The sequence below is a fragment of the Polypterus senegalus genome, chromosome 6 (assembly GCF_016835505.1).
Source record: "Polypterus senegalus isolate Bchr_013 chromosome 6, ASM1683550v1, whole genome shotgun sequence".
In the NCBI taxonomy this organism is placed as follows: Eukaryota; Metazoa; Chordata; class Cladistia; order Polypteriformes; family Polypteridae; genus Polypterus; species Polypterus senegalus.
In genome coordinates, this window is record NC_053159.1 from 175,051,538 (window position 1) to 175,066,440 (window position 14,903).

The 14,903-nt window shown below is 38.0% G+C and overlaps 1 protein-coding gene across 1 annotated transcript in view; it reads left to right on the forward strand.

The window, feature by feature from the left end:
• Positions 1-14,903, forward strand: part of myo3b (myosin IIIB) — a 524,448-nt gene that overhangs the window by 185,907 nt on the left and 323,638 nt on the right. Inside the window, exon 13 of the mRNA XM_039757595.1 lies at positions 10,554-10,701. Within this exon, the coding sequence (XP_039613529.1) occupies positions 10,554-10,701 (148 nt within the window). The remainder of the gene's footprint in view (positions 1-10,553; positions 10,702-14,903) is intronic.

Here is a 14,903-nt window from a genome sequence, read left to right on the forward strand (position 1 = left end):
TCTCCATCTCAGAACACACTCATGCAGACATTCCCCCAAATGCACATTTGGTTAATTGAGTGTCATGATTTAAACATAATATTTTTTGGGATATGGGAGGACTCCTAAATAAAACAGGATGTAACCTCTTTCCATCTCTAATTTATTAATATTATGTAATTGTGTACTGCAATAAAAAGGGATTTCCCATACCCAGAATACCTCTAAGATGAAAAGACATTGCACTTTTTTTGCTATCAGATTTCCATAATATACAAATATTAGTTACAGTGAATCAAACATAACAATTAAGATAAAACTCCCACCTCACACCAAACAGCAAAAGCTAATCATTGAGGAGAGGAAGGCAGAACTCCACATGAAAAAACTATTGTATCTACTCACATACAAGTCAGGTCTTGAAACCTGAAAAATCGATCAGACCCCGACTTATACTCACGTTCAAAAATGTGACATTTAATTTTTTTTTTTTTTTTAAATCTTTTTGCTTCCTCCAATCTCGCATCACTTTCTCAGGCACATCGAATATTGTTGCAGCAGTTGTGACAGATAGGGGGCGCTGTCGTCCTCTTGAACCCTCAGACCAAGCGCCAGACACCAGATAAAAGTCCAATAATTTCATTTATTTGGACAATACAGTGCACAAAGCACCCTCCACACCACAATACTCATAAACCAATACAATAATCAATACTCAATCAATTAACCAATCCTCCTACTCCCAGAGGCGTTGCCCCTCTGCCACCCAACTCAGCTCGCCTGTCTGGAATTTCCTATAGTCCTTTTATAGTCCCTGACCCAGAAGTGTTTCTGATCCTCTCAGTCCACATGATTCTTATCACTTCCGGGTCAGATCAAAACTCTTCTTCTTCATCCCAGAAGTACAGTAATCCCTTCTCGATTGCGAAGGTTGCGTTCCAGAACTCCCCACAACAGATGAAAATCCACTAAGTAGAAACCATATGTTTGTGTAGTTATTTTTATATATTTTAAGCCCTTATAAACTCTCCCACACCGTTAACATTATTAGAGCCCTCTAGACATGAAATAACACCCTTTAGTCAAAAGTTTAAACTGTGCTCCATGACAAGACAGAGATGACAGTTCTTTCTCACAACTAAAAGAATGCAAACATATCTTCCTCTTTAAAGAATGCGTGTCAGGAGCAGAGAATGTCAGAGAGAGAGAGAGAGCGAGAGAAAATCAAACAATCAAAAAATCAATACGTGCTTTTGGGCTTTTAAGTATGCCGAAGAACCGCGATAAAGCAGCATTTTTTAGAGGAGCGTCCATATCCTCTAGGCAAACAGCCTCTGTGCAAACAGCCCCTCTGCTCACACCACCTCCGTCAGGCGCAGAGAACGTCAGAGAGAGTGAGAGAGACAGAGAAAAGCAAACAATCAAGCACCGCGCGGGAAGCATATCGTATATCATTGAGGAGTTTTATTTAATACGTAATACATGCTCTGATTGGGTAGCTTCTAAGCCATCCGCCAATAGCGTCCCTTGTATGAAATCAACTGGGCAAACAAACTGAGGAAGCATGTACCATAAATTAAAAGACCCATTGTGTGCAGAAATCCGGGAACCAGCGAAAAATCCGTGATATATATTTAGACATGCTTACATTTAAAATCCGCGATGGAGTGAAGCAGCGAAAGTCGAAGCGCGATATAGCGAGGGATCAGTGTACATCATTTCTTCTGTTGCTGTGACTAAGAGGTACTTCTGGATTAGAGGTAAAATAGAAGTCTCCGAGCCTCTCTACAGCGTCCCCTGGCGGTCCCGATGTTATCCAGCAGGGTTGTACAGGAAAACTCCAATGTCCATGATGCCCTGCTGGAATTCGGGGCATCTCCATGTCGCAGGGATGGCTCCCTCTGGCGGCCTGGGGGTATTGGCTGGGATGAATGTCCGGCCATATTCCACACAGTGCAGTTACCAATTTCTTTTGCCAATTCAAAGATTTTTAATTTATACAGCTGCCACTTAAAAATATTTAAGTCAGTAGCACTATTAATTCTACCAGCAACTACAGTGCCCTCCATAATGCTGGGAATTAAGACACATTTTTCCTTGATTTACCCCTCTGTTCCACAGTTTAAAATTGCAAATTAAACAATTCAGACTATTAAAGTGCACAAGAATTAAATAAAAATTAATTAAAGTTGGACATTACAACTACTAATAATAACAGTTTTAATGAATTGTATTTAATTTTGCCTTTGTAGACATTCAGGAACACATCTAATATAATAAAACACTAAGGTCTGTGTGTCCAGTCCCTCTGTGCAATCTGATTGGTCAGTTTGGCTTTGGTGACTTAGTGAAAGAGGAAGTGCGAGTGTGAGATGCATGAGGAGTAAAGACATATGAGGCACGCTGGAAGGGTCGCCTTCAAAATTGGCAACTATAAAACCAGACAGAAAGACGTCTTGGAAATAACAGCAGAGTCTGAGAAGCAGGCTTTATGGGAATGTGGATGAAAGACAGAATGCTAGTTAAGAGACTTCCACACACGCAAATACAGACGGTGCTGCAGGTACATCTAGGGTAAGAGATAGCAAATATTTTTTTAATTATTCTGTTACCTGTCTTTGACTGGTACCATAGCTAGTTACAAGATAAAACCATAAAACTTTGCAATTAATAAATTAAAATTAATTAATTAAATCATAAAGAAAACAAAAAAACAACAAGTAATCAGGACAATTTCAAAGAATAAAATCTACGGCACCGAAAGGGAAATTCTAAAAAGATCAATTTTAAGGTGCTTTTAAAATAAGAAACAAGAATCCAAAAATAATGAGGGAGAGAATTCCAAAGCTGAGGAGCCAGCGTAACTAAAAGCCTGACCTCCAATGGAGGACAGAAGAACTGAAGGGACAACAAAAAGGTCAGAAGTAGAAGAGTGCACTGAATGTTTCAGTGTGTAAACTTCTAAGATCTTTTAAATAAGTGGGAGCCAAATTATGAAGTGCTTTGTAAGTGAGGAGCAGAATCTTAGTCACTACTGTACTTAAAGGAAATCTGTGAACTACATAGTGTATTGAACAGGTGCAGTGTAACTATGAGCCTTAGTTTAACTCAGTAAGCGTGCAGCAGAATTTCAATGCTAACTGCATCTTATTTGTAAGTTTAGCTGGGCTACAAGACAATAAAGTGTTACAATAGTCTAGGCTTGATGTGATGAATGCATGAAATTGTGTCTTAGCCGCAGAGCAGAACAGTGAGGGATGAGGACACATGATGGTGATAAAAGAAAGCATGGGATGTAGTACTAATCTGAAACTGAAAGGGCACTGAAAAGGGTGCTGTCTTAAACAACACCAAGGCACAAAAGGAATAGGGTTGTCATCAATACAGATGTTAACATTTCCAAATTTTTAAATGGGTAGCTTTAGAGCTCACAAGACGAATCTCAGACTTGGCACTATTAAGATTGAGCAGATGATGTGCCATCCAAGTTTTAATATCATGAAGGTAACTAAGCAAAACAGATGGAGAACAAACCAGAAACAGTTTTCTAGAATACTAGCTGTCCCCCACAGGATTTTATTCACTCTGTTTTAAATGTTTCTTCTCCTGGGACATGACTTTTTTATGAGTGACAATGTTATAATGTCTTTGGCTGTGTTGTTTTATTAAGTTAATACCAATGTCTGCTTTAAATTTATGTCCATAGCTATATTGGAAATATATTTGACCAGCTGTCCCCTGCGGCTCCACCCCCGTAGTAGTGAAACAGGACAACGAGGAGGGCTCTGCTTGGCTCCCTACTTCTGAAGTCACGATTCCGCCTCCACTTCGGCCTGCAGCCTCTGTCTCAGATTAGCGTGAATATATCACTCCTGCAAGTGAACTATGATTGTTAGCGCGATGAGAGAAGTGACAAAATCAACTGGAATGTTCAAACAAATTATAGAAAAAACCAGATCTAAATCCGTTAAGTAGTTCTCTCGTGAAAAGCAGACAGACTTTGGATTTTATATATACAGTCATATGAAAAAATTTGGAAACCCCTCTGAGTCTATGTAATAATTTACTCTCCTTTCAACAATAAAGATAGCAGTGGTATGTCTTTCATTTCCTAGGAACTTCTGAGTACTGCGGTGTTCTTCGAACAAAGATTTTTAGTGAAGTAGTATTTAGTTGTATGAAATGAAATCAAATGTGAAAAACTGGCTGTGCAAAAATGTGGGTCCCCTTGTAATTTTGCTGATTTGAATGCCTGTCACTGCTCAGTGCTGATTACTTACAACACCAAATTGATTGGATGAGCTTGTTAAGCCTAGAACTTCATAGACCGGTGTGTCCAATCATGATCATGAGAAAAGGTATTTAAGGAGGTCAATTGCTAGTTGTGCTTCCCTTTGACTCTCCTCTGAAGAGCGACAGACAGCATGGGATCCTCAAAGCAATTCCCAAAAGATCTGAAAACAAAGATTGTTGAGTATCCTGCTGTAGAGGAAGGCTACAAAAAACATTCTCAGAGATTTAATCTGTCAGCTTCAACTGTAAGAAATGGAATCAGGAAATGGAAGGCCACAGGCACAGTTGCTGTTAAACCCAGCAGGTCTGGCAGGGCAAGATAAATACAGGAGTGGCATATGTGCATGATTGTGAGAATGGATACAGACAACCCACAGATCACCTCCAAAGACCTGCAAGAACATCTTGCTGCAGATGGTGTATCTGTACATCAGTCTACAATTCAGCGCAATTTACACAAAGAACATCTGTATGGCAGGGTGATGAGAAAGAAGCCCTTTCTGCACTCACACCACAAACAGAGTCGCTTGTTGTATGCAAATGCTCATTTAGACAAGCCAGATTCATTTTGGAACAAAGTGGTTTGGACTGATGAGACAAAAATTGAGTTATTTGGTCAAAACAAAAAGCGCTTTGCATGGCAGAAAAAGAACACCACATCCTGAGAAAAACACCTGCTACCTCCTGTCAAATTTGGTGGAGGTTCCATCGTGTTGTGGGGCTGTGTGGCCAGTTCAGGGACTGGAGCCCTTGTTAAAGTTGAGGGTCGGAGGAATTCAACTCAATATCAACAAATTCTTCAGGATAATGTTCAAGCATCAGTCACTAAATTGAAGTTACGCAGGGGTTGGATATTCCAACAAGACAATGACCCAAAACACAGTTCAAAATCTACAAAGGCATTCATGCAGAGGGAGAAGTACAATGTTCTAGAATGGCCGTCACAGTCCCCTGACTTGAATATCATCGAAAATCTATGGGATGATTTTAAGCAGGTTGTCCATGCTCGGCGGCTATCAGATTGAACTGAACTGGAGAGATTTTGTATGGAAGAATAGTCAGAAATACCTCCATCCAGAATCCAGACACTCATCAAAGGCTGTAGGAGGACAGCGTCTAGAGGCGTCTGTTAGATTTGCAAAAGGAGGCTCAACTAAGTATTGATGTCAAATCTCTGTTGGGGTGCCCAAATTTATGCACCTGTCTAATTTTGTTATGATGCATATTTTCTGTTAATCCAATAAACTTAATGTCACTGCTGACATACTACTGTTTCCATAAGGCATGTCATTTATTAAAAGGAAGTTGCTACTTTGAAAGCCCAGCCAATGATAAACAAAAATCCAATGGATTAAGAGGGGCTCACAAACTTTTTCATATGACTGTATATAGAGATAATGCTGCACGTCATCAGCCTAACAATGAAACAGAATACCATGATGATGCATACAGCAATTATGCCAAGGAGGTAGGTAATAAAAAGCCAGAGTCCTGGTATTGAAACCAGTGGGACACCACTTGTAACAAGTGAATGCTGAAAAATGCAGTCTGCAGTTGAATGAACCAAAATCAGTTAGTTAAGTAAGAATGAAACCATGAATAAGCAGTACCAGTTATACCCTGTAAAGAAATGTGTTCTAATAATAATGTGTTAGAAATAGTGTCAAACCCCAAGCTTAGATCAAGACTGATTTCCGGTTTTGTCTTTGGATTTTGGGTTTGGCTTTATTCTCATAAGAAAAGATCTTTGAGAATAAGTCTTATTATTGACAATCATTGTTCCTGTTATTTTGGGCCTCAGATTTTCCCAATTTCCCTTTGTTGTTGAACTTGTGTCTTGTTTCCTTGTGGCCTGTACAGGCCTCAAACTTGCTTCTTGATTTTGGAGACCAGGCTAATTTGGGTAGGTGAGGCCTTCACATTTTGATCAAACCAAGTGTGGATGTACTTTTCAGACATGTCCTTTGAGGTCCACCACCATTATGAGTTTTTACAAACCTGAATAATTTGGAATACATACATTTCCACTTATTATACCTCCTATTAGACCTCCACAGTATGTTGACAATTCATATTAAATTAATGGTGATTTGAAATATTCATTAACATCAAGAGGTGAAACTAGGACTGAGAGATATCCACAAATAAGATTGGTGTCATGGAAAAGGAGTTGTTCTGTTCAGTCTGGTGAAGAAAAGGTTTGACCATTAAAAATGTCGGGGAGATAAAAAGCACAAAATCAAATGCAAGCGGGATGATGGTGAATGATGTAAAAGCCTGATCCTATATGATATTTCCCAAACATTAATAAATTATGTGCAATTATTTGCACAGAATTACTTTAGTTGTCAGGTTTGAAATGACAACATACCTCCTCCAGATAAATTGTCATCTCCAAATTCAATATATGACTGTGCACATTGATGCAGTATCGTCCCACCCTGATTTTAAATTCTAAATGGTATTCTAAATGAATAAAGCTTGTTCAGCCATTGGATACATATAGACTGTATTACAGAAGAGGCAACACACATCTGTGGTTTACTTGTGTCATATTATGATGTAAGTTAAAGCCTGTACTCTTGTTTTTTAGCCACGTTCTTAATGTGTTTTTATTTTGACAATAACATTTTTTTTTTGTGTATGGAACATCAAATCATGAATGTCACCCAGAAATTCTCTTTTATACAAATGATGAGACATCACAAGGGTAATTCATAAAATCTCCTTTGCGTATTAACCAGAAGTGAATTCCATCCATCCATTTTCCAACCCGTTGAATCCGAACACAGGGTCACGGGGGTCCACTGGAGCCAATCCCAGCCAACACAGGGCGCCAGGCAGGGCACCAACCCACCGCAGGATACACACACACACTCACGCACCCAGCATACACTAGGGACAATTTAGAATCGCCAGTCCACCTAACCTGCGTGTCTTTGGATTGTGGGAGCAAACCCACGCAGACACGGGGAGAACATGCAAACTCCACGCAGGGAGGACCCGGGAAGTGAACCGGGGTCTCCTAACTGCGAGGCAGCAGCGCTACCACTGCGCCACCGTGCCGCTCAGAAGTGAATTCTTGAAGAAAAAAAAAACTGACTAAACAATATAGTTGATATAGTGCTGGTCGACTAACCCTTTTCTTAGTGTGTGCAACCATTTTTGCATAAATAAATTGTATTATAGTAATAAGTATGTCACACTAGAAAATATTGTATGAAGTTTGGAATGTATGGAATCTTTTACTGAAAATATAAAGTTGAATCTGAAATATGTGGAGTCAAGTTCAAATAAGTCATATCTTCTTAAATAATACGCTACCGTGGCTGTTCGTTTATCTGTCCAGGATTTTAAATCACCTGTAGCTCGCAAACCGTTCGACCTGTAGACCTGAAATTTGGTACATATATACTACGTAACCTCTTCTGTCCGCTTTCGAGGTTATGATTTGTATTATTCTTTTTATTTTATTTTATTGTTGAATCAACTCTCGGCAGCCGGGCGGCGCGGCTATCGCGATATGGGCGCCGTTCTCATTCCCTACCACCTTCGCTAATCATTCTTGGGGCAGATTAAAGACTTAAGTGCCAGCTTAAGTGAAAAATTAAAGAAAACGTACTAAGTAATTGCAACACAAAAACTAACTTAATCAGTTTTAACGCGAAAAGATGCCGATAAAAGAAGAGAAGCAGCGGGCCGGTAGGGTGGAGAAAAGAATAGCTGATCAGGAAGCTGCAAGCACATCAACCTCTGAGCAAACGAATGGCAAACAGAGAAAGAGAATGAAAACTAGGAATGAAGAAGTCAAGTGTAATCACTGCACGTTATCGTGCAGTACGCCGTTACTGGTATGGTATAAATGGAGTGAATTCCAAACTTATAAAGTGAATTCTGGATGCATAAAATAAAATTTGAACATGAAGTGAATTTTTAAATATAAAAAAAAATCTTAAAATGAATACATTTTTAATGTAACAAGCGACATCATAACTACAAACTAATATGGAGTCTTAGTTTAAAATTGATAATTTCAAAATACTCAGGAATGTTTCTATTAAGCACAACAAGGTCCTCATGCTTAAATCAAATATAACTACCAGTTTTATGATTAAATTTACTGCAAAACTAACACAGAAGTATAGTCTTCAGTATTAATGGCACAGTATATTGATTGAAAAAGGGTTTGAGGCCTCCTAAAAAGACCACAAAGGCAGGTTCTTAATCTAACCAGCCTGCTCAAGGAGACTCACCTCTAATCCAGCCAACTGTAAAACTGTTGACTGCAGGCTTCTGTCCTAGCAGATTTCAAACAAGGTGAGCTGGTGAAATAACAAGAAATGTGGAAGGATGACTGTAAATCTTCAATCTGTGTACAAAACGCCCACCAAATAGCTTTTAGAAATGTTCTGTTTGGAAAAAAAAAACATTTGAATAATGCAAGCAACCGCAGTGGTAGCGATGCTGCCCACAGTGAGGAAATAATGAGTTTGCATCCCAGGTCCTCCTTCCATGGAAGTGCTTTGAGTAGTGAGAAAAGTGCTATATAAATGTAAAGAATTATTATTATTATTATGCGAGCAGAAAAATTAGTTACTAAAAGGATAATCCTACAGAAAATAAATTCAAATCCATAATCCAGAAGATAAAACCAGGGGCAGTAGCAAAATAATAATATATATATTATATATATATACTACAAGGGAAGTTTGAAAATTGGTGACGTTGGAAAGTTCAATATGGCGGCCAACAGTGGCGTCATACCATCGAAATAAGTAAGTACATCGGTTTCGGTTAGCGCAGGGAAGCCGCCTACCAAATTTCGTGAAGATGGGGCCATAAATAAGAAAGTTCAACATGGCGGACGTTGTCGACCGTTATGACCGTTATGTTTAGAATTTCGAAATGAAACCTGCTTAACTTGTGTAAGTAAGCTGTAAGAAATAAGCCTGCCAAATTTCAGCTTTCTACCTACATGGGAAATTGGAGAATTAGTGATGAGTCAGTCAGTCAGTCAGTGAGGGCTTTGCCTTTTATTATATATATATATATATATATATATATATATATATAGAGAGAGAGAGTGAGTGTCCCAAAATTCACGCAAGAAGTAATTTTGATAGAGAACACAGGTTTTTAATTAAAAATTGAAAAATTTTTAATTTATTCATAAAGTATACAGTATAGGATTATGTATGGAATAGCATATCGGGTAAATGGCCTCCACGGCTTTGTTGCACATATGCACTCTTTTGTCGAAATTTTCCATGACCGTTTTGCATAAATGTGGCTGAAATTTGTTGATACAGCGATCAATTTCCTCCTTCAAGGCGTGGGTGGTCGTGGGCTTAATGGCATAAACCTTAGACTTCAAAAAAACCCCAGAGAAAAAAAGTCCAAACACATTAAATTGCATGATCTGGGCAGCCAATTCTGATCACCAAAACAGGAAATTACACGACCAGAAAAATTGTGAACTGTAGCTGGCAGACCTTCATTATTTTTAAAATATTGCTCAACAATGAAAACGCGTTGTTCTTTCGTGTAGCGCTCCATTTTTAATAACCCTGAACTGTGAGCTGTCACGCTGTCTTTTTTTTTCGTTGGCAACACTTTACCGCACAAATGGCTCCAAATTCAAATCTTGTGTGAATTTTGGGACACCCTTTATATATACAGGTATATATATATACAGGTATATAGATATATATATATATATATATATATATATATATATATATATATATATATATATATAAATAAATAAATAAATAAATAAATAAATATAAATATAGAAAATAATATTTCCAAACTCCTTTAAACAAATAAACAATGTTCTCCTGATTTTTGCTTACTCACCTCTGGTCTTGAGTAGCCAAAAAGAGGGCTCAAAAGGCGAGATGTCAGGGTGGCCCCACCTCCTCGGGCTCCACCCAAAACACACAAGGAACGGAAGCACAATTGAAGAGACAATGCACGATTATGAACATAGCAGTAAAAAAACATGAAAAATAATTCTAAACAATAAAACGTTAAATTTATATAACATATGGACCCTTACATAATTATATCCATATTATTTATTTTGTTTGTGGTCATACTCTAGCAAGAAGTTCTGTTCAATGTAAATTCTTTTACTGTAGTTTGACTGGAAAAGGCAACTTGTGTTTTTGTCTATTACTGACTAACTCATCAGGACCTACTACTTGTTGCTGTTACACTTTATGTATTTTTTATTTAATGTTTTATACATATTTCAATTTTCCATCATTATTTTTAAGCACTCCAGAAAGTGGGATGAATGTCGGCATATTGGACATCTTTGGATTTGAGAACTTTCAGAAGAATTCATTTGAGCAGCTGTGCATCAATATTGCAAATGAGCAAATCCAGTTCTATTTTAATCAGCACATTTTTGCTCTGGAACAGGTAGGCAATTAATGACTTTATTAAACAATTATTAGAAATACCTTTTGTGGCTAATGAAGGAAAGATAATCCACATTGTCATCTCTTCCAATATGATATTTTATATTGATTATATATGTTTTATATATGCCTGGTTAAACAGGTTTTCCTACTGTTTTTGAATGTTATTTATTCATTTATTTGATTGATTTAAATTAAAAGCAAACAACAATCCATGCAATCAAATCAGACTTAACAAAACCAAAATTCCATGCCCACTCAAAAGTAAGAGAGGAGCCAACAGAGAAAATCTTTGAAGCAGCAAGGAAGGAAGGAAGAGTATTCTTCTCCCTGATATAGAAACATATTCTAAAATTTTATTGATTAGATCCTGCTATAATTTTAAAATGTGTTGAAAAGATCCTCTGAGTGGACATTTGGTTTTTTTTACCCCCAATTTCAAACAGTATAGACATCGACTACGCACTGACTTATAAAGGAAGCACTTTCTCAATTTTTCTAGCTAGAACTTTGGAAAGTATCTTAACATCATTATTTAGGAGTGTCATTGGTCTGTATGATGCACATTGTAGTAAGTCCTGATTTCCCTTAGGAAATATGGAAATGAATGCTTACTGAAAAGTTTGAGGTAGAATAATGTTGTCTTTAGCTTCTATAAACATTGCTAATAATAGTGGAGCTAACTTATTTGAAATGTTTTTATAAAATTCCACTGGGTAGCCATAATGGCCGGCTGCTTTCCCAATTTGAAGTGAGTTTATAGTGATTAAATAATTTTGAGTATTAGAGGTTTATCCAGTTCCACAGCTCTAACAGTATCTAGCTGTGGCATCTGTAATGAGTCAAAAAACTTATTAGATTGTGTCTTATCTTGTTGAGACTGAGTAGAATATAAAGACTTATCGTACTCTCTAAATGTGTGGTCATATTTTTATGTCTATGATTTTATCTCTGTCTGTGTTGGTAGTTGCTGTTATTATATTGCGGACTTCCTGCTTGTGGATTTGCTCTGCTAAAATCTTATTGGCCTACTCTCCATGTTCATAATTATGATATCACGATTTAAAGATAAGCTGTTCTGTTTCTTTAGTAGTCAAGAGGTTAAATTATGATTGCAAAACCTGTCTTTTCCTATAAAGTGCCTCATTTGTAGACCTAGCATATTCTAGATCTATTCTGATAATTTCACTGATTAACCCAGACACCTTTTTGGTTTCCAATTAATTTTTGTGAAAAAGATATGAAATAATCTGTCCTCTTAAAAATGCCTTCAGAGCTTCCCAGAGTATTACTGCAGAGAACTCTCTGGGGATGCATTTGTCTCCAGAAAATAATCAATTTGCTTGGGTATGAATTCTGTACAGTTCTCACCAGCTAACAACAGGAAGTTAAGACGCCAGCTGCGAGATGAGAGTGTAGGGCATAGTAATTTAATCTCCATTTTCAGAGGGGCGTGGTCAGAGATAACAATGGCATCATACTTAAACGATTTGATAATGGCAAAGAATTATTGCCTATGAAGAAATAATCGATTCTTGAGTTACAAAGATGAATTTGTGAGAAGAAGGAATATGCTGTTAGGTTAGAATTTAAAAACCTCCATGGGTCTGATAAGATACTTTACTAACTGTGTAATTATTTTTGCAGTATTAGATGTTATTGCCGCTGTAGCTGAAGACCGATCCAGGTCTGGATTTAAAACACAATTAGTCTCCAGCCATTATAATTTTATGAGTGTTCATTAGTAATGAGCGAACTCCACAGTGTTCACTTTTCCTCGAGTTCAGAGAAATCATGGAAGTGTTCATGTGAATATTGACAAACTCAACTCGATGAAAGGCTTTGAAGTCAATGGGGAAGGATGAACTGAACTAGATTTGACAGGATTATAATAGTTCAATCATCTTTAAAGTGTCCCTGAAGACTAGGGAAATGTCTGCCAACTATACAGGACTGAATACTGTGACCAAAAAGGTGACCTGTGCTGTGTATTCAGAAGTTTAGAAATACATCTGTAACCAATGCCATCAGTTTGTTTTGCAACAATAAGGTTGTGAAGGTCTTGAGAGAGCTCTTTGCTTTTACCCATCATGTGATGCTTCTTGTGTGACACCTTGGTAATGAGAAACATTTTTATAGGCCATCAAGTAGGACTAAACCAGCTGATACTCATTTGTACTGATAGAGGGCAGCATTGCTTTCTAAATACTAACAGATTGTAGCAGGGTTTCTTGGCTTTCCATACCTTTTTGCACCTCCTTTTCTTCATGTTTTCAATACTTATTCCCTGTTTCATTCCATTTTATTACACATATATATTCATTACAAATATATTTACGGAGAAAAACATTGAAACTTTCAATACTCATTTTCCCAGCTGTATATGAGCAGAATTCAAATATAAACAGGAATTTATGAGCTGTGCTTTGTTTATTGAATACAATGAAACGACTTACACACTGTTTTTCTCTATAGTCTCCTGCCACTGCAATCTAATTCTTCCATTGCTCAGGAAGCTTCTTAATCCTCAAAGAGTAGTAGTCTTTTGACTGCATGTTGACCCATTCTTGCACAACGTCAATAACCTCCTCATTTAGATTGAATTTCTTCCCTCCTAAAAATTCCTTAAGCGGACCGAAGAGATGATAGTCCCCCTCTCTTAATGACTTTCACCAGTCATATACTCTCGACTGAGAGAGAGAGAGAGAGACACTCATCCCCAAACTGTTTTGTATGTCTTGAATAAATCTGAGATGGAACAACGCCTTCATTTGTCAAAAACTGAATAATTAACTAAATAACACTAACTGTGTACCTCCTGCTCCGACATGTTGATTACAACTGACAGAAAAGGGGGAAAGAGCAGCAAGCACTATTAACGACAAGTTCATATATATGTGTGTGTTTGTCCAATGAGTCAGGTCTACCTTGCACTCTTTATAAGAACCTCTTTATAAATGAACACCCCTCATATATATATATATATATATATATATATATATATATATATATATATATATATATATATATATATATATATATATATTTATATATTGTCACAAATAATCACACCAGACATCATAAAGGTGTTTGGGGCAGCCCACCCCTATGATCTATCCTGGCTGCAAATATAGTAAACTAGCCAACCCGCGGCGTACGCCGCATAATCAGGCCGGTTTTTTAATGATTTTTAAGCAGAGGGAGAAAATTAACATTTGAAAAATCGGTAATGTAATAAATCAGCAAGAAAAGCAACATTGTAACAATGCACGGAACGAACCAACACACAATCGTCCATGACTGAAAACTGGCGCACCGTCCTCGCGCCCTCTCCTGCCAGACAGAGGGATGGGGGTACACGGTGCGGAGTGTGGAACGGGAGGAGAGGAGAATGGCGTTGATTCAGCTCCGTCCGTCATGCTAGTCTGCTGATTTCTCGTTCAGTATGCACTGCTCGCTCATGTGCCCACCTCCAACTCGTCACTTGAGTCGCCGTCTTTACCTGTGAGTGACGTAGACTTTTCATTGCTCTGTGCGGTTTTGGCTGCTATTCTATATATAATCCACCAAGACACCCGAGCACGGTAGTAGCGAGGTGGGAGGGGGGTGTGCACAAAGGGTTGGGACGCAACCAGTCGGAGTGTATGAGTCGCACTTAGTGGGAATTCCACGGTTTGCAGCCCGAATGGGGTTCAACGGCTTACCCACGCCGGGTAGACACACGCTCAATGTCATGCATAACTATTTATTGAATGCTAAACACTTCTGTAAAGACACGGTTGTCTAAAATGGATTGCTGTGAGAATACAACAGTAAGTGAATGAAAAGATGGAACTCTAGAGAGAGCAAAAAACAACACAATAGTGAACCCGCGGCATAACAAACGCCGCATAATTATTTATTGATGGTTGAACACTTCTGGAAAGACACAGTTGTCTAAAAAGGGAGGGTTTGAGGATACAACAGAAAGTGAATGAAAAGATGGAACTCTAGACTTTTCATTGCTCTGTGCGGTTTTGGCTGCCTTTCTATATATAATCCACCAAGACACCCGACCACGGTAGTAGCGAGGTGGGAGGGGGGTGTGAACAAAGTGTAGGAGCATCTAAGAAGACGCATGTTTGTCGTGGATGCGAATTGATGCATGTAGCGTGTAAAACAGTTTGCAATGGTGCACGCGGTCGTGCGTTGTAACCGAAAACT